The sequence below is a fragment of the Rhinolophus sinicus genome, chromosome 3 (genome assembly GCF_057876585.1).
Source record: "Rhinolophus sinicus isolate RSI-liver-muscle chromosome 3, RSI-T2T, whole genome shotgun sequence".
Taxonomy (NCBI): Eukaryota; Metazoa; Chordata; class Mammalia; order Chiroptera; family Rhinolophidae; genus Rhinolophus; species Rhinolophus sinicus.
This window is the reverse complement of record NC_142503.1, coordinates 121703582-121724464: the sequence shown is the minus strand read 5'-3', so window position 1 is coordinate 121724464 and position 20883 is coordinate 121703582. Positions and strand designations below refer to the sequence as shown.

Sequence of the window (20883 nt, the reverse complement as noted above, 5' to 3'; positions counted from 1 at the left end):
CATTTTATAAACTAATTTATTTGTCACCAGAGAAAGGAATATGAAAGATGTCTATATAGTTTCTGCCTGTATCTCTTTGACAGTCAAAAAAGTTAGACTAGTAAGAATGAATGGTCAGTTCAAAATAAAGTTTCCCATAAATAAGTTTCTCCATTTAATAGTCACAGGTCTGAAGATATTTTTCATGTGGCTGTTTTTAAGTTTGATTCACAAAATGAAAATGAATTACTTCCTTGAGAGGTGCTATAGCTAAGTTTATACTTTTACAGTACATCAGTCAGGATACAACATCGTGAAAAATACATCAAAGCACCAAAAGACAGCTATTGAGCAAACAAAATCTACTGCCATCACTACCCTCTCCTCTGGCCTTCATCTACCAGAATAGCCAAAAAAAAAAAAAAAAAAAAAAAAAAAAAAAAAAAAATACTACCCAGGAGAAATTTTTTTGCTGTTGTTTGTGGTTGGGCTAGGCCAGAAAGCAAAAATTATAGAAAGGGCTTCCCTATTCACTGTACTTCAGGATTCCCTAACCAAGAAATGTAACCTGGCTATGAACTGGTTATAGCTATAATACACTACGTATCAAAAATAAGGAAATTTATACTCTCCATTTTAAACAAATCTCTATTTTAATCCCAAGGCCAGTATTTCTTACAATTTGGTAAACTTTTTAAAGCTTACAAAAAACAAAAAACCCTTGAAATCTTTCCTTCATCCTTAGCCACAGATCAAAATGATTTTCAATTTGATCAATTAACACATCCTAAATCATATTCAAATAAATTTCAATTATACAACAGACAAAGTTTAAAGTTAGTTGCCCCTTTATGAAACAAAAAGAAAAGTAGACAAAAAAACAGAACTGAAGAATTTTTTTCTCAAAGATTGGTATACAAAAATTATAATAGAATCTGCACTTACTCTTCACCCCTTTCTTCCCCTTTCGTTCCTTCTTGTACTGTTCCTTCAGTTTACTTATTAGTCCCTGGTCTACATCCCAAACCTCAGTAGTTGGGGAGAGGTCATCTTTATCTACATGCAGCATATTATTAAAAGAAAAAGTATCAGCAGTTGGCAATGCAAGCTGTTGGCAGTAAATGGTTATAGCTCTACATAATCATAATAAAAATGTACTAACAGCATATACTCAAAATACTTTAAAGGTGCAGTCTCAGTTTTGGTATTCACAACTCAAATTCTAAATGCCCTGAGATCTCATAAATTTCTAAACATTTAATAGTAACAGTTAAATAGTGCTTCATTTCTATGAATCACATATTTAAAGGTTATTAGTCTTTCTATAACTGATATTCTTTCAATGGACTGACCTTAGAAATCTAATGTTATAAAAAATAGATCACTGCATCTTTATTAAAACGTTAATAAAATTATTCAGCCAGCATCATAAAAGCAAATGAATGAATTACATGCGAAGTACTCAAAAGTGCAAGCTGGAAAGGTCAGTGCCGTTTTATTGATGAAAATATTCATGCACCTTCTGTCACACTGATTCTGCATGCACAGGATTGATTATACCAATGGAGAGGCATTCTAATTCTAGTCCAATAAATACACACATATAGTTCCAAAACACAGTCTCAAATAATCTGTACAAGGCATTCAGAGAACTGCCACCTCTACCCCACCCAAACCAAATGATTCAACATCTCATTACCTTCTTCCATTGTCTACAACTAAGATTAACAAAATCAAACAAAAAACCCTCAAATTCCACTGAAGAATTTTTTTCAGAGTTGGTTTTTTTAGGTAAGATGAAAGCAGCGACAAGCATGTAGAAGTGAAAATATACATTGCTGTGCATCTGCTAAAATGACACTCAGCTTTTGGCTGAATATAACAAATCTGTATTTCTTTTAAGTAAATACTTGTGCCTAGAAAAAATTTACTCTATAGTAAACTAAAGGAAAAACAGTATTAAAAAGCAGTACAAAAATAAGTCTATTAGAATTATTTTAAGTATTAAGAGATTTTCTTTCCTCTAATTAGTTTTAAAAGAGCCATGTTATTAGGAAGTTTAACATTCTGTTACAGAATAACTTAATTACTAAGAGCTTACATAACACTGTTATGAAATAAAAATTACACCAAAATACACAGGCTAAGTCAATCAACAAGACTGACAGAATTGTGAGATTTTAGGGAAAGCATACTTATTAAATTTTTGATAACTCATTATACTCTGATTCACAAGTCTTACAAACTCCCTAGATCTCACTGACTTAAATCTATACAATGGACATAAAAAGGTCTTTTTTTCCTTATAGATTGCTACACGTAGTAAACGTAAGAAATTCACATCTTTGGATGGCACACAGAAATTCAATTATTTACTGTACTGTCCCTTGAGTCTTTTCTACTGCACTTGTTATCACTATCTCCCTTATGAATACAGCTACGATCTCAGGTAGTCAGTATGTAAAAAGCTAAATCCAAAGTTTAAGTTAATTTGCTAACTTGAATTACTTGAAACTAGATTGTTCAAGACTGAAATTTATATGTAAGATCATTTGTCATATCTGCAAATTGTAATACTGTTTGTAATACAGCTGTAATACTGATTTAAAGAGAAATTTCACTTTTCATGTACTCTAATCATGAGATTTCCTGAAAACTATGCTGTATCAGGAATCATCAACTTACTGAATACTCCAAGAAAAAATGTGAAGTCTTAATCATTTGCACTCATTTGCACGTATGAGTATGACAAACAATTCTTAGTAGTCACTTTGAAAAATACAAGACAATTGTATTTTTACAAGACAATTTGATACATTTTTAGCAAATACTTTTTAAAACTCATAGAAACAACAAAAGAAAACCTAAGTGGTGCAAACTTTATACAGGAAATCAGATAGGACAGAAAAATGTAAAAAGATAGCCAGTTTTTAAAAGACCTTTGTAGAAAAAAATAAAGCTGTGACTAGCTCTAAAGTAAAGTAGCAAAGGGTAGTGGAGAGTGAAAAAGCACAGGGAATAAAAAAGGATAAGCTTAAGGAAAAAAACAAATATCACTTGCAAGATAACCTCAAGTCTAGAAAATAAAGGTAAACGTAGGCAGTGCAAAGAACAGGTTGGTGAATGCATATGTGCACAAACAACATCCTGAAACTTGCCTGGTAAGTAACAGCTGATTTGATAGTGCTTATAAGAAATAGTTAAGAGCAAAAGGGAAGAGCCAGCATAATCTTCTACATATTAATTCTGTTTTTTAAAAAATCTACAGGGAAAAAAATACCAAGAAATGAGGTTGAATCAGTTACGGCAACTTTTTTGTTTAAATGAAACACAAGTATGTATTCACAAAAAAATTGACCCTTTACTCAAAACCACAAAAACATAAAATTTTATTATGGTAATTCTAACTATTAAAGCAGAGGAATTATACAAATCTATTTAATGCAGCATAAATTTTTAACTTACTTTATGCAAATATTCAGTACTTTACCCATTATATTCAAATACAAATATTCAGGTATTAATTGTATTTTGTAGTCCTATAAATTTCCACAGAGCACAGTTTAATAGTGTTTACCAGAAAATGACTAAACGTCCTTAAAATGTCTAGTCTTCATGAGAGAAATAGCAAAGTTAGAAGTGCCCGCTAATATTTTTGATTGTGAGAACTAAAAACTACTAAAATTAAGCTCAGACTACCTAACATAGACGGAAGAAAATCAGGATTTAAAAGCTTTCTAAAAAACAGTGGTTTCACAGGATAAAAGGATTCAAAATTAGAGGTATCTAAGCAGACTGATAATATACAAAATAAAAAATAACATAGATTATCCAATGGGGGTAAGTATGAGATATGTTTCATTAGGACAGACTATTTTAAAAACATCTGTGTCCTTTACCCAATAACTTAAATCTGAAAACCACTACCTTCCCATTTATAAGTAAATTCAAATTTCAAATAAATGAATTAAATATACAGGAGTATGTCCATCTTCTTTGTTTTGGAAAAACTGAATATGACACCTGCTGAGTAGAAAAGATAAATTCGGAAACACTGCACAGATCCTATGACAGTTTTCATTTCTTAAGGAAAGCAACTACTTGAACCATTTTGTTCTCAAGAGAGTCCTTTCCCTTAAGAACTTACAATGCTTTAAAGATGTTTCAGTCTCTTCTGGAAGGAAAAAATTTTGTCAGTTACTTCCATTTACAAAGATACTCAGATCACTCTCAAATACTCTTAGTAAAAAGTAAGTTAACGAATTGACAGGTATCATTCACTAATTAGGTCCTCTCTTGAAACTGCGATATTACAGTCAAGTCTTTGGACAGAAAGACCAATTAGCTGTATGTAATATGGTACTTTTATTAAAGAAATAATGCCACTTTATACAAATCAAATTCCTGAATTTTTTTCATGTTCTGACTGAGAATTAAACTTCCAGCAATTTTAAGCGAAAATAAGAATAGATTATGTGTCAAAATTTAGGTATCCAAATGTACAAAAACTGCTTTGATCGTTTTTTAAAATGAAAATAATCTAAATGTACATCAGCAAAGTCCTGGTTCAATAAAGAAAGAAACATACTGACAGAATATTATGCAGCTATTAAAAAAATGATGTTTCAGAAGAACAATATGTTAAGTGAAAAGTGTAGGCAATAAATCAGCACACAGCAAAATCCTTTGTTAAATAAATATACACATATTTATATATAAATGTTAATCATGGTTTTCTCTACATAGTAGCATAATAGGTGATTTTTAATTTTCTTCTTTACACGTAGTTGTAGGTTCTAAACCTCCTATAACATACATGAATTGAAAAATAATTATATATATATATACAATGTAAATATCTTTATATAATTATAAAATAATCCAGAAGAACATAAATAGTAGTTTAGAAATTACTGTTAAAAATTAAGGTATTTCCAACACTGAATGGGTTGCACAGAGAAGCTAAAAGAAAACTTAGATACTTATATTGTTTCCCCTGAGCAAGACTAATATTTAAGAAGAGTAAACTTCTAGAATACAGCCATTTTCAAATAAGTATAAAAATGTATATTCAGAGTCTAGAAAGTTATTGTGGAGTTGTTTTCACATTTTTAATTAATGTGCCTCTTCTCTTTCCAGTTAGGTGAGAAATGAAGGTCTGAAAATAATGCTTGAGAATTATAAACAATGAAAAAGCTGATAACAAAATTCAGATCTTTTAGGTATTTGATTTATATCAGGACAGCCAATAAATATATTATGTATAAGGTTTTATCTCTATTAGCAACATTCAGTTTCGATACAAAATTGAGGCATTTAAAAAAACCAAGTGTGCTTTCCATCACCAAAGCAATGTTTAAAAATCCAGTGATAAACCTGAAACTAAGAAAGAAAGAAAGAGAGAGAGAGAGAAAGAAAGATAATGATAATGCCTTTTGCTAGTAACTGCAGGTAAGCAACGATGGTATTCATGTGAAATATGCTAAGGCACTTAGAAACCTTCTCTAATAAAGCTCTATAAACACAATTTGAATTCTACCTACCAGATAACATGCTGATATTAAAAGATTGATTGAACATTTAATAGGAATAACATACTGGACCTCAACTACTATTTTAAAGTATTTTTTACATTTTTATTTTACTTTCTAATGAGGTTTTTAAACCTGTATAAACTGAACAGGGTTTTTATCCCTTTTAGTTATGACTGGATTATTATTACCATTACATATCACTTCCAAAGGCTAGGCCCTAACATTTGAACTGTGAATATTATATATAATAAAGGTTAATAACCTTCACTAAATCTTGTTCAATATAGAGCTACAATTCAGGTTTAGTAGCTTTATTGCTTCCTAGCAATAAGTCAGATAATAAATACCGTACAAGCATACCAAAACAGTTAATGCTTCTTGAAACCTAGATTCATTACCAAATTAAATAATGGGAAGTTGAAAAACTGTATACATGCCTATTTTTAATCTGCTAAGAGAAAAGGAATTAAATTTCTAAACTGACTAAATGTTTCAACTTTAAATCAAGAAAAATTTCAAAAATCAAGCCATATACAAAACAGTTTAGTCACTGAATGTAAATAAATCGATGCAAAATACCCTAGAATTAGTCAATACCACCTCCTCTTGCTCTGTTTCACTGCCACTGTACATTCAGAGACACACATTTCCACATATAATATTTAATAATAATAATACATCTTTAAGGGCTAGTTCTCCCACCCCCGTAATTCTTTATCACCTTACCCCATTCTGTGCCGTCCCCTGAACTCCGTGCTTCTCCAGCTCCCTCACCATCTTCAGCAGTCACTAAAAAATCAAATTCTTTCAGTGCTTCTTCAGTATCAGGATCATCAGTTAGGTCAGCAGCTAAACCTTCATTACCTATCTGTAAAGGGAACATAAGCCAAGAATTACTTTAATCATAAATTTTAAAGGGGTCCTTTATGTTTTCATACTATTGTCTTTACACTTGCACTCCCATTTTTAAATCACTTAGGTACAAAATTTTAGATTTTCATGTAGTTAACCAATCCCAAATTGTACCTTAGATAAATGGTTTTCGACAGTGTCGTGTGAAGACCACTGTAATATGTGATGCAAGTGATGATTTTAAAATGCTGATCACCAAGAATAATTAACTTCTTTAAATATTTCACAGTTATCCTTTTAAAGACCCATTCACTCACTCACACTCTGATGTGTTGTGCTGAGTTGATCTCACTGCATATGTAGTCCATAACTCAGTGATATGTAACAGCTAATAAGTATATTAACTAATGTAAGTCAATAGGTGTGGTAATTATGATAGTGCTTTACATCCCAGAACAAATAAAAAAAGGAGGAAATGTCTATTCACCCATGTTACACATACTGAGTATTTTATACATATGAAATGTGGCATAAACAGTAAAAACCGCTGCTATAAATTAGAAGCTTTAGAGGAACACTGGCATTTCCCCACATTACTGTAACATCTCAAAGAACCACAACTGAACCTATCCACGTTTTTTACTTGAAATGCTGTACACTACTATGACAATTCATAAATGGATCACCTAATCTAGTTTTGCTTCTGTAGCTAATACACATCACCACTAAAACAGATAAACCCGTTCTTTAGGTTATGAGCAAAAGTAAATTATTAATCCTTACCAAAGAACGAGAATGTTGTCACAAACTGCATTGTGTATAATGCACTCCCGTGTATAATGCGCACCCACGATTTTGGCCCAAATTTTCAGGGGAAAAAAAAAATCTTTTGTTTTAGTTTTTAATTCAAATTTTCATTTGTTTACATTTAGGTACTTGTTTTTTGTATTATAAAGGAATTTTAGCATTTATTTTTTAACATATTATGGTACAAGAAATTTTTATGTAACAAATAATTACAAGACACAAGAACAGAGACAAAAAATTTTCTGTACTGGTAAGAACTCCTTGTCATTACAAGTTCATTGTAAGTTCAACAAAACCGATTATCATATTCCAGGGTATTATTTTGCATACAGATATTGTTATTGATTTCTAGAGTTACACTTTTTACTCATAGGCATAAGTAAAAGAATTAAAAATATTTATATAGATATAGAATTAGTACTACCCATGTATAATGCGCATCCTTATTTTCCTGTCACAAATTTGGGCAAGAAACTGCGCATTATACATAGCAAAATACGATACATTTAGAATCCAGTTTACTCCCTCACCCACCATGAGAATCCCCACTGAAGCTTCAGTTAATTTATAACCTATTTACCGTACAAGAAAAGACTGCAGCAGTGATTCTCAATTGTGGCAGGAGTGGAACAGGTGTTGCTTTTTTAATAAAAAAGGTTCAAACCACTGGACTAGTCCTTTACATTTTTATTACTATTATTTTTTAATTTATTGGGGTGACAATTGTTAGTAAAATTACACAGATTTCAGCTGTACCATTCTGTATTATATCATCTATAAATCCCATTGTGTGTTCATCACCCAGAGTCAGTTCTCCTTCCATCACCATATATTCGATCCCCCTTACCCTCATCTCCCACCCCCCACCCCCCGCCCCCCTTACCCTCTGGCAACCACTAAACTATTGTCTATGTCTATGAGTTTTTGTTTCTCATTTGTTTGTCTTGTTCTTTTGTTGTTTTTGGTTTATATACCAAATATTAGTGAAATCATGGTTCTCTGCTTTTTCTGTCTGACTTATTTTGCTTAGCATTATATTCTCAAGATCCATCCATGTTGTCACAAATGTTCCTATATCATCTTTTCTTACTGCCGAATAGTATTCCATTGTGTATATATACCACAACTTCTTTATCCATTCATCTATCAAAGGACATTTGGGTTGTTTCCTTGTCTTGGCCACCGTAAACAAAGCTGCAATGAACATTGGAGCACACGTGTCTTTATGGATAAATGTTTTCAGATTTTTTCGGTAGATACCCAGGAGAGGGATTGCTGGGTCATATGGTAATTCTATTCGTAATTTTCTGAGGAACCTCCACACTGCCTTCCATAACGGCTGCACCAGTCTGCACTCCCACCAACAGTGTATGAGGGTCCCTTTTTCTCCACAGCCTCTCCAACACTTGTTACTATTTGTCTTGTTGATGATAGCCATTCTGACCGGGGTGACGTGATATCTCATTGTGGTTTTTATTTGCATTTCTCTGATGATTAGTGATGTTGAGCATTGTTTCATGTCTATTTGCCATTTGTATGTCCTCTTTCGAGAAATGTCTCTTCAGGTCCTCTGCCCATTTTTCAATTGAGTTGTTTTTTCGTTGTTGAGTTTCATGAGTTCCTTGTATATTTTGGATATTAGCCCCTTATCGGAGGCACTGTTTGCAAAAATCTTCTCCCATTCAGTTGGTTGCCTCTTTATTTTGTCGATGGTTTCTTTTGCTGCGTAGAAGCTCTTAAGTTTCATATAGTCCCATCCGTTTATTTTAGCTTTTACTCCCATTGCCTTTGGAGTCAAATTCATAAAATGCTCTTTGAACCCAAGGTCCGTAAGTTTAGTACCTATGTTTTCTTCTATGCAGTTTATTGTGTCAGGTCTTATGCTTAAGTCTTTGATCCATTTTGAATTAATTTTGGTACATGGTGACAGATAGCAGTCCAGTTTCCATAGCTGTCAATGATGTATTTAAGTCCCCTAGTTGGTCAATTTCTCCCTTTAGTCTTGTTAGTAGTTGCTTGGTATATTTCGGTGCTCCCTGATTGGGGGCATAAATATTGATGACTGTTACGTCTTCTTATTGTATAGTCCCCTTTACCATTAAGAAATGTCCATCTTTGTCTCTTGTTATCTTTTTCACCCTGAAGTCTGTTTCATCTGATATAATTATGGCTACACCTGATTTTCTCTGGGTACCGTTTGCTTGGAGTGTCAATTTCCACCCTTTCACTTTGAGTCTATGCTTGTCCTTGTAGCTTAGATGTGTCTCTTGGAGACAGCATATGGTTGGGTTTAGTTTTTGGATCCAATCTGCTACTCTGTGCCTTCTTATTGATGAGTTCAGTCCATTTACATTTAGGGTGATTATTGATAGTGAGGATTTCCTGTCATTCTATCTTTAGTTTTCTGGTAAGGCTGTGTCTCCATTGTTTCTTTGCCTTTTTGTTGTTGTCTATTATTTCTGTGTGGTGGTATAGTATGATGTTTCCCTCTGTTTCTTATTTTATTGCAGTATATATTTCAGTTCTGGATTTTTTTTGAGTGGTTACCCTTAAGTTTATGTAAAGGAAAGTTTGATATTTAGAGTATTCCATTTTCTTCAGCACGCTTACTTTCTCCATTCCCATATTCCGGTTCAGGCCTTTACTCTCCCCCTTTTTATGTTTTGGTTGCCACAAATTGTCCCTGTTGATGGTGGTCGAATAGCCTCCTTTAGTATTTCTTCTAGTGCAGGTCATGTATTAGAAAATTCCCTCAGCTTCTGTATGTCTGGAAAGGTCTCTATTCCTCCTTCATATCTAAAGGATATCTTTGCTGGATATATTCTTCTTGGCTCATAATTTCTCTCTTTCAATAGTTTGAATATTTGGTTCCACTCCTCTTGGCTTGTAGAGTTTCTGCTGAAAAATCTGATGATAATCTAATGGGCTTTCCTTTGTAGGTTACCGTCTTATTTTCCCTGGCTGCCTTGAGGATTCTTTCTTTGTTGTTGATTTTAGACAGCTTCAATACAATGTGCCTTGGAGAAGGCCTATTGGGATTGAGGTAATTAGGTGTTCTATTTGCTTCTTGGATTTGAGGATCCATTTCTGTCCATAAGTTTGGGAAATTCTCATCAACAATTTGTTTGAATGTATTCTCTGTCCCCTTCTCTCTTTCTTCTCCTTCTGGTATGCCCATTATTCTTACATTGCTCTTTCTGATGGAGTCAGAAAGTTCTTGTAGAGTTCTTTCATTTCTTTTAAGTCTCAAGTCTCTGTCTTCTTCCATCTCTGTAATTTCCAGGTTTTTATCTTCGATGTCACTGATTCTTTCCTCCATCTGGTCAACTCTACTACCTAAGCTGGTTATTTAATTCTTAATTTCTTCTATTGAGTTCTTAATCTCCAGAAATTCTATTTGGTTCTTTTTTAAATTTTCAATGTCTTTCGTAAAATGCTCATGTTGTTCTTTGATTGTGTGAGTTCATTAAACTGCCTTTCTATGTTTTCTTGCATCTCGTTGAGTTTTTTCAGAACTGCAATCTTGAATTCTCTGTCATTTTAGTCACATATTTCCATATCTTTAAGTGCCTTTTCTGGAGACTTTTCACTTTCTTTCTGAGCTGTCTTGTTGCCTTCGTTATTCATGGCAATTACTGAGTTATTATTTCTCTTCCTAGACATCTATAGGAGTGGCTTCTGCAACAGGTTGATAGAAAGAGGTCTGTATTTTGTTTTCCAGTATTTGTTGGTAGAATGTTTTATTTTCTCTCCAACTGCAGCCTTTTTTTTTCTCTCTCACACGGTAGTGCTATGTTTTCTTTGCTCTATTCCAGCTTCTCACACAATGGGGGGAATTCCCTGGGAGACGGGCTTCTCCTCTGTTAATAGTTAGCCTGGGTCACAGGGCGCAGTGTCCGTGTGGGTATGCGGAGAGCTTTTGAAGTTCCAAAGCTCTTCATGCACCAGATTCAGAGTCCGTATGTTTCAGCAGTTCTGTTTACTCCTGCAGGGATCCACCCAGATAGGTGGGGTCAGGGGCAGGGTGAGTAGTGAGAGGTGGCCCAGAGCAATGGCAGCGCCCACCACCACAGCCAGTCCTGTTTCCACAGCTCCCTCCCCTTTGCCGGAACTAATTGGGCTGCGAATCTGTGTCTGCGGTCCACAGTTCTCAGAACAGCAAATATTCTATTCTTTTGATCTGACACTGCTACTGTTCCACTTCTAGCACCGGGCAGGTGGGGGCGAGCTCTGGGAGGGTAGGGAGAGGGCGGCTAGTCTCAGTGCCTAAGGCTTCCTTCCGTTCTCTGCTCAGCAAGTGAGGGCTTAAACCGCTGTCTTCAGCCTTCTTCCCTCAGTCTTTTCTCCGAGGTCTCTGCCGTGAGCGTTGGGTTCAGCCGTGTTATATGCTGTCCCCTCAGCCCTGTGGGCCATAAACGGAGCCCTAGCAGTCCGAGTTCTTCTCTCCCGCAGCTGCAGTAGTTCCGGGATGCAGCGAGCTCGGAGCACTGAGCCAGGTCTGAGTCCTGCGCCCCCGCGGCTCCGTCTCCACACTTCTCCCTTCCTTCCTCCCCTGTAGACGCGATTTGCCCACCTTTAGCTGAATTCAGTAGTGGGCAACTTCGTCTTGCCTATCTGCTGTGCAGGTAGTCCTTTGTGGAGTTATTGTTGTTCAATTAGTTGTAAATTCCAGGGGAGATTTACAGAGGCTCACCTCACGCCGCCATTTTGATGACGTCTCTCCAATTTTGGACTAGTCCTTTAAAAGCGGACTCTTTCTTGCCATTTAGTGAGTAATATAGCAAATAAAAATTTCTACTATATGTGGGTAACTTAATAAGAACTGATAGATAAAACTTTCAAGCGACATCGTAAAATCAAAAATGATCACTTGCAATGTAACTTAAGACTCATAAAGATTTCTATTTGAAATATACATGAATATATATGTTGTAGATAGTAAGAATAGAAAATCAAGTCCGTACTTTGTGTTTATTCATCCGATGTTTGTCTTTCCCTTCTGGGATGCCTTCAATCATGTCATTTTCCTCTTCTTCATCACTGTCATCAGCATTTTCTAAGAAATTGAATGTCTCAAGCACATCACCAGAAGGCCTGTAAGAGGGGAAAAAGATGAATCCAAATGTTCCAGAGATTATTTCTAATATTTCTCTCTGGTTCCTATTTTAACACAGTACCTGAAAGTAGTACAGAGATTCAAATAATGTATTGCCTAAATGTTGTACCCAAGAAAAGAATGTCGAAAGATTATTTATGTTCTCTGATTGAAATAAAAGTGACTGTTCTTTGTTAACTGAGTTTCTCCTATGCACATTGTCCAAAATATTTTAAGTAACCACTGCATCAAAATAAAATCCTATAGTAGAAACCAAATGTGCTATTATCTCTCAAAATAAAGCCACCATAAGCAAGCAACTTAAGCTTAGCATTTCTTAAGGCTCTACAACCTCTTACAGCTGGGCCCAAATATTTGAGGACTAAAACCAAAGTTTAATTTATCAGGTTGCCAGATTTCAAGTTATATCAAATCAGGTGTAGAATATTCCAATGCATTTCACAAATTTTCTTACCTAGAAAACGGGATCCTTAATATACTGAAAAAATACTTTCAAGTCTTTCAGAACCACTCATTTAATAGGTAATAGTGATAATCTATTTTTATCTACTTATGAAGCAATTTTTAAAACTATAATCTGAGTTCCTCCTTTATGTACAAAAAAGGGGTTTGAGCAGTTGTTTAAACATCTAACAAAGGTAGCAACAGAACACTGGATTTTCAGCTGAACACAGACTCTCACAATGAAAGGCTCTGCTCTTCCATTAACTAGCTGCCTGAATTTGGCCAAGTCATTTAAACCTTTTGGCATCAATTTCTTCACAGGTAAGGAAAAAACATCTTTTTTTTTCCTACCTGTAAACTGTGGGGGTTTAACTAGATGACCTCAAATGTCCTTATCAACACCAAGAGTGTATGGTAACAAAAAGAATAATCTAAAATTTAGGGTTTTCTTCCTCCATGATTGGTGCTATTAGTCCAAATGAAGGACATAATACAATTCAAGCTATTAATAGCACCTTAACATGGCACAGGGTTTTAACAGGCCTAGTACCACTCTGCCTATTCCAGTACATTAAGGACCTATTTTTAAAAAGAAAAAAAAAGGACCTATATAAAAACTGAATACAGAAAGATATGGTGTTACCAAATGCAAATTAGTAAAAACAAACACAAACCTACCACAATAATAAAACACTTTTCAGCTCAACGTTTATGGTATGTCTTAATATTTGGGAATTAAATGAAAGGCAAAGAAAATATATGACAAACTGGCACATCAATAAAAAAAATAAAAAATACAGTAAGTCCTCACTTAACCTCGACGATAGGTTCTGTGACTTTAGAGGGAAACGAGGTATAATGAAATCAATTTTACAAAAGGCTAATTGATATAAATAGCATCGTATCAATGTAATAATGAAACTACACTGAAGGAAATGATGTTATTCGAGGATCTGCTGCAGTAAATTTAAAATACAAGAATTTTGTTTTGAACTTTGATAAATTAAGAACTGTTATCCCTTGGATAGAAACTTTTGTCTCTAAAGTGAGAACTCATATTTCAGATTTTAAAAGTTGTATTTGATCACAGCAATACATGTGCATGACTTTAAACGTAAAACAGAGCACAATCCATAAAAGATAGAATTGATGAATTAGACTTTCCCAAACTAAAACCTTGCTCTTTGAGAGACACTGTTAGAGAATTTAAAGAGAAGCCCACAGATTGAGAGAAAATATTTGCAAGTCACATATTAGATGAAGGACCTGTGTCCAGAATATAAAAAGAACACTTAAATCTCAACTATAACAAATAAAACAATAAAAAATTGGGAAATTATTCAAACAGACACTGTATCAAAAAACATGTGATGGCATAAACAGATACTCGACATCTTCAGTCTTTAGGAAAATGAAAATTAAAGTAACGATGAACTGTGAAGGTCTGAGACTTTACTTGCATGCTAACATGCTGTTTCTTTTTAGAATTCATGACAATAGTCTTTGTACGGATCTTTTTAAAATTAATTTTATAGTGTACTTGTAGGGAATCCTTTCAAACTGAAAAAAAAAATCCTTGGAAATACATTCTGTAAATATATTCCAGAAAACTTTCTTTTATTACTACCTTAAAAATCTTTTCAACACCATTTTACCTGTTCTTCCTGAAACTCCTCGTCAGATATTGGCTCTCCTGGACTGACCTTTGATTTTACCCCGTTTTTCAGTTCTACTTTCTCTTTTCCCTTTCCTGGGACAGTCCTTCAACCCTATCTTCCAAGTTTTACATGGAAATTATTTCTATCGCACTTTTTAATTTCTATTAGTTCTTTTTTGATCTCTGACTAAACCTTTTAAAATAACACCCTATTTGTTTTATAGATGTGTTATCTTCTCTCAGCCATCTCAGAAAATTAATTACAGTTTTAAAAGTCTTCTGCTTCCTGTTTTCTGAGTTCCTTTTCTGTTCAGTTCTTTGTTTTTAATTTTTCATAATAGTAAAGTCTTTCCTTAAGTGTGAGACACTGAAAGGATAAATGGATGTTCTGTGTACATGAATGAGGTTTGTCAAGCAGCTAGAATCACTTTTGCATAATAGGACAGAGGCACAACAATTTCACTGGCAGATCTCAATTGTCAGTTTCATTAGGTCTCTTCTATTAATGTGATCAATTTTAATATCCTGCCTGAAGAGATATAAAACCAGCTGCCAACGTATTAGAAGCCAAATAGCAGAAGAAAACAGGGGAGCTCACTGCTCAGCTGGAGATTTTCAGATAATCCTGTTTTCTGTACAGTAACTGGCCCTACAGTTCCTTGACTTCTTAAGAAATCATTGATTCAACTTCATCAGAAAATATACCACCATTCTTTAAGATAGCGTAGGGGTATTCAACCAGCTGCACAGGATAAAAGAGGGTATTTGAGATTCTAACTACCTCTTACATAAACTTTAAATTAATTCTCTATTGACAGCCCCCCCCTCTACGCCTACCTCCAGATGTACCTGATACCTCCCATTCCTTAGACTTTGGAGTTTTACTGACATTTTGGGACTTGAATTGGTTTTTCCTTTTCTTCTTCCTGTTGTTCCTGAATACATTTAGATTTAAACTCAGTTGACATTCCTCCATTTTCTTCCCAGCTTCCAAAACTGTTAAATTCTCCCTATCTGATGGACAGTAGCCTCATTCTTTCTATGTAATCAATTTTGTCCTTCTGTGCTAATGCATCTTAAAAGGTCTTTGTCATTTCAGCTGAAGTTCCAGACGGCACACAAATAAAATATACCTTTAATCCACTATGCTTAAGTGGAAGTCTCCATCTACGGTGTATTCTAATTTTCTTCTCTGTCAACTATTTATTTACTATCCTCTCTCATTCTAAAAAGGCAATCAACAGAATTTAAAAATTAACATATCCAGATGAAGGGAAAATAAAATGAAGCCAAAGGTAAGGTTGGTCCGTAAAAGGCTAAAAGAATCAGTGCATTTTTCTAACGGTACCTCCTCACAAAATTGGCAAGATTGTAAACAGAGTAAAAAGAGAAAGGGAACAACTACTGGAGGTTCAAAGGCAAATCAGCCCAATGACTAAGAAGCAACACAGCTTTTCCCAGTTAAAAAAATCTAAGAGATCTGTCTCTCCCAAGGAATCCTCATAAAGTGAAAGTTTTGTGATAGAATGCACTATGCACCCACTACATTCCCCTACAAAAAAAAACAAGGCATACATTCACTCAGCAGAGTCCAGTAAACATTACTCTTGGTAGGGTTACATTTCAACTGGATACACAATATTCTATAAAAGCTAACACTATGTGCCTGGCATTGTTCTAAATGCTTTATACATTAATTCATTTCTTCTTCACATCAACCCTATCATCACCATTATGCAAATGAGGGAACTGAGGCAAAGGAAGGTAAAGTACCTTGCCCAAAGTCATAGCTAGTAAGTGGTGAGTCAGAATTCAAACCCAGTCTGTCTGTCTTCAGAATTCATTCTAAATCATTAAGCATATTGCCTCTAATAATATGATCTAAGATGTATCATTCCTTTACTGTTTAATATAAGACTGCTTCTAATCTTTTACTATTAAAAATAAGAATATGATAAACATCTTTTTGCTGAAATCTCTACAATTGTGTTAAATCATTTCTTCTTCCTAGGCATTTTCAAAGGCCCTAATAGCTGAATCATATACACATTCATTAGTGCAGATTCAGAATATATAAGTATACTCATTAAGAAGGAAACCAGCCTTGATTAAAAACAACTATTATCGAAACATCTGTGGTCGAATGAATCGATGAAGAAAATGTGGTATATACATACACAATAGAATATTATTCAGTCATAAAAAAGATGGAAATCTTGTCATATACTACAACACTGATGAACCTTCAGGATGTCATGCCAAGTGAAATGAGTCAGTCACATAAGGACAAATACTGCATGATTCCACTTAAAGAGGTATTGAAAGTAGTTACTCATAGAAACAGAAAGCGGAATGGTAGAGGAAATAGGGACTTGCTATTCAACGGTTATAGAGTTCCAGTCCTTCAAGATAAAAAAGTTCTAGAGATGTGCTCTGCAACATTGCACTTATAGTTAACAAAACCGTACTGCACACTTAATAAAACTGTCAAGAGGATAGCTCTCATGTTCTTTTTTTTTTAACCACAACAGAGGGAAAACTTATTTAATAAGACATTAAAGTCTTAATCTTGCAAAGGCAAGAAGCTTTCAAAGGAGAAGACACAGTGTTGTGAATCTTTAATTCATATTCATATGTGGTACAGTAAACTGCATTACTCTAAAACATTTACAAACCCTATAAACTACTCAGCCTGGTTAGCTAATAAGTTTAGTGAAAAATGCATAACACTGTTCACCTTTTCTCTTATGCTACAAAAACACTCCATGCTTCTTCAAATCTAAAGTAAAGAAAATAGGGGCTCTATTAGATACCAAGTTGTTTTTATTCAAGAGACTTCATTTCTCAGAATAAAGAGCCTAAACAAAGGCTTATATTACCTTGAAAGTTATAGAATGTTTTAAATAATTGCATAATGTCAAAAAATGTATCTAAGATATGAAATAATGCTAGTTTATAAGCTGTACGTATTATTAATTTCTTAAGTTCTAAACGAACTCAAAGAACTCATTTGATTTTTTCCCCCATCCTCTTTTTTCTTTTTCTTTGTCCTTCCAACTTATTCAGCATAGTATCTAATGGTTAAAAAAAAGAAGTTCCACCTGCTCTACTTCTTGCATTTATCAAGTCAGTATTCACCAAAATTATACCTGGTAGACAGCAAACAACAAGTGTTGACAAGGATGTAGAGTAATCAAAACTCTTACAAATTTCTGGTGGGAATATAAAATAATTCAGCCACTTGGGAAAAGATTTTGGAAATTCCTCAGTAAGGTAATCAGAGTTACCATATGACTCAGCAATTCCACTCCTAAGTATATACCCAAAAGAACTGAAAACATGTCCACACTTGTATACCAATGTTCAAAGTAGCACTCACTATTCCAAAATGTGGAACCACTCTCATGCCCATCAACTGTACAAGGAATGGATAAACAAAATGTTATATATTATAGTACAGAATATTATTTGGCAATAAAAAGAAATAAATTACTGACATATGCTATAACACAGATGAACCTTTAAAATAAGAAGCCACTTGCAAAATAATCATTTATGTCACACTTCCAATACAGGCAAATCTAGAGACAGAAAGTAGATTAGTCAAGTCAAGTTGCCTAAGGTTGGGGGTGGGAGGAGTGTAGGGAAAAATGGGGAGGGGCAGCTAATGAGTAGGGGTTTCTTTTTAGGAATATAAAAATTTTCAAAACTTAGATTGTGGTGATGGCTGAACAATTCTGTGAATAACCCATTAGGTTGGTGCAAATGTAATTGCAGTCTAAAAGGTTAAAAATAACTGCAAAAACCGCAATGACTTTTGCACCAATCTAATAAAGACCATTAAACTATAAACTTTAAATGGTTAAAATTTATGGTATGTGAATTATACCTCAATAGAGACATCAAATTAAAAAAAAAGAGTATCTGATAGCGTCTGAGTGAGTCCAAACAATGCAAAGCCTTGTTCCTCTCACACTAGTGTCTAAATAACCATTGCTATCCTGGTTATAGAGTAGCATTATAATTTATTGAAAATACTCTAGCAAAAATTTTAAAATCAGGATGTTAAAATAGCTCTGAACTACATGAAAATCACCCTCAAATTTTAATTTTGCACTCTTTCAGAGTTACAGCCATTCTCTAGGCATCAAAATTTAAGATACATTTTAAAAACATCTAAATAGAAAATTTATTTGCCCATGGTACTATTTGGAGGGGAGGGGAGGAGTTTTTAAATCTGAACTCTACCTGCTTTAAAAATTGTTAACAATAGTAACAAGAAGCTTAAGAGATTTATAAAACCCATTATATAAACAATGTTAACCTATAAGTATAGATCATACCTTTTGATTTCTTGTCCTTTTTGCTTAGGAGATTCACCTCCATTCAGGATCTGTTCTAAATTCTTTGTTTCTACTGATCCATTTGGTTCTGAATTGGATAGTCCAAGTAATGACCTTACCCGCTGAGACCGTACATCTAATATTGTATCTGTGTAACCTACTTCCTGAAGATATCTATAAGAAAAAATTAAAATATTAAACCCCACATATTGTTAACATCTGCAAACTTGTTAACTCAAAATTGTATCAAAGCATTTTAGTATTTACGATCCTATAAAATATACTCTTCCTTTGCCTCCATAACTGTCTTCTCTATAGACTGGTTCCAGTTTTAAGAGAACAACGCCAATTGCAAACCAAACTTTAATTAAGAAAGCATACAGTATGGTCAATATTAATTAAGGACAAATTATCCTAAAACCTAAAAAGCCCTGAAAACTTAAGAGGCTTTAGGAGTTGATGATATATATATATTTTTTTAAAAGTCCAGAAAGTGGCAAAGAATGAGTAGAACAAAACCTTAGAAGAATGACAGGCTAAGTTTAAAGCTGGGTTATTAGCCAGAGGTGGATGGACAAGTTAGTTCTCCTTCTAGGACTTAAGATCTCATGGCGTTCCTATAATTTCATGGTTTTCAAACTTTCTGTATATCTACACCAGAGTACTTAAGCTAAGATCGAGGATGAGACTGAAAAAGAACAAAGGGACCAGATTATGACATAAATATAGATGATGGGTCATGAATGGCTTTGTGTGACAAATTTAAAAAATTCTTCCTTAAGTATTTCATAGGCTAAGGAAGGATGGTAAAAAGGAGCTTACATACTGCTGGCAAAAGAACAAAAGATTTTTTAGGTGAAAGCTAACTCTAGGAAGACTGATTAGAACACCAACAAAGGAAGAACTAAAGCTGGAGAAGAGGAAAATAAACATGAGAAAAATAAGCAAAATATAATCTTAGTGATTTAGTGCACTAATAAACATGGCAGTAGAATGAAAAAAAGACACAGAGAATTTTGGAAATTTTTCAGGTTTCTAGCTTGGATGGTTGGATGGTAGTCCTATTCAATGAAATAAAGAATAAAGAGTCAGAATCTGGTTTATAGGGTAACTATCAGATAATCATGTAATGTCTATGAAAGTGAAAACGTTTATTAGGCACGATAAAGGTCAAAAGAAAGGCCAAGAAAGGTCAAAAGCTCATAAGAGATTTAACTGGGTAGATAGATTTGGGAGTCATTAGTGTTTGGTGGTATTTGAAGACATGGATTTAAATGAAGTTATCCAGAGAAAAAGCTTAAGTAAGAACAGAAAACCTGAGTACACAAACATCTAACGGGCTAGAAGAGTAAGAGAACTCACAGGAAAATTAAAAGGAAATACTTGAGAAATGGGGGCCAGGGGAGGGGGGGCGTGCAAATGATAGCGAGACCATGAAAGTAAAAAAAAGTTTCAAAATGGAATGAATAGTTAATGCCAAATGTTTGCAAAAGATCAAATATGAACAAAAAAGGTCTTTTAAATATGTGATAGTAGCATCAATGGAACATCAAAACGAAAAACAGACGAGAAAGGTAAGAAATGAACAAAGCAAACTATGGAGATAAAACTACTCTTAGAAAAGGTGAAAACAGAAAGAATATAAATCCAGGCAATAGGATTAGACATTTAGGAGAGAAATAATACTGTGCAACTAAAGAGCAAGTTAAAGTGAGAAGGCAAAAACATGGAACTAGAGTGAGAGGTGGAATATAAGATGACTGTCATCGGATCATGGAATATTCCAGAGGTAGGGTAGCTCTAGGTAATAACAAGATCAAGCATCTGACCACACTTCACTGGATTATTGAAGGTTGCATAAATGTAAATTACCCAGGATATTAGGAGTATACAAGTACCAAAGTTTTCAAAGCATAAGGGAGAAGAACAAATATAAACAACAATAAATAAGATTCCCCAAGACAGAAGTACTTCTAATACAACAAAGAATTCAAACATCAAAAAGTTCCTCAAAAATTCAAAGGTAGGATTTGGCAAGACACTTCTAAAGTTTTAGATATAGCCAGTTGAATTCCTTCTTTAAACCAGTCACACTGTCACTAAAACCAAATATGTGAATTGTACAGTGATGGGAATGGGAGTGTCTACAAG

The 20883-nt window shown here is 34.1% G+C and overlaps 1 protein-coding gene across 4 annotated transcripts in view; it reads right to left on the bottom strand.

Annotated features, from left to right (window-relative positions):
- STRN3 (striatin 3) overlaps positions 1 to 20883 on the bottom strand; it is a 92959-nt gene that overhangs the window by 28375 nt on the left and 43701 nt on the right. For 2 of the 4 annotated variants that reach the window (XM_019754512.3, XM_074328122.2), the window contains exons 5-8: positions 18733 to 18906; positions 12137 to 12266; positions 6240 to 6381; positions 925 to 1035 (exon numbers count right to left, since the gene is read on the bottom strand). In XM_019754512.3, coding sequence (XP_019610071.1) covers positions 925 to 1035; positions 6240 to 6381; positions 12137 to 12266; positions 18733 to 18906 — 557 coding nt within the window. The remainder of the gene's footprint in view (positions 1 to 924; positions 1036 to 6239; positions 6382 to 12136; positions 12267 to 18732; positions 18907 to 20883) is intronic. The other 2 variants (XM_019754514.3, XM_019754513.3) reach the window with 1 other exon arrangement.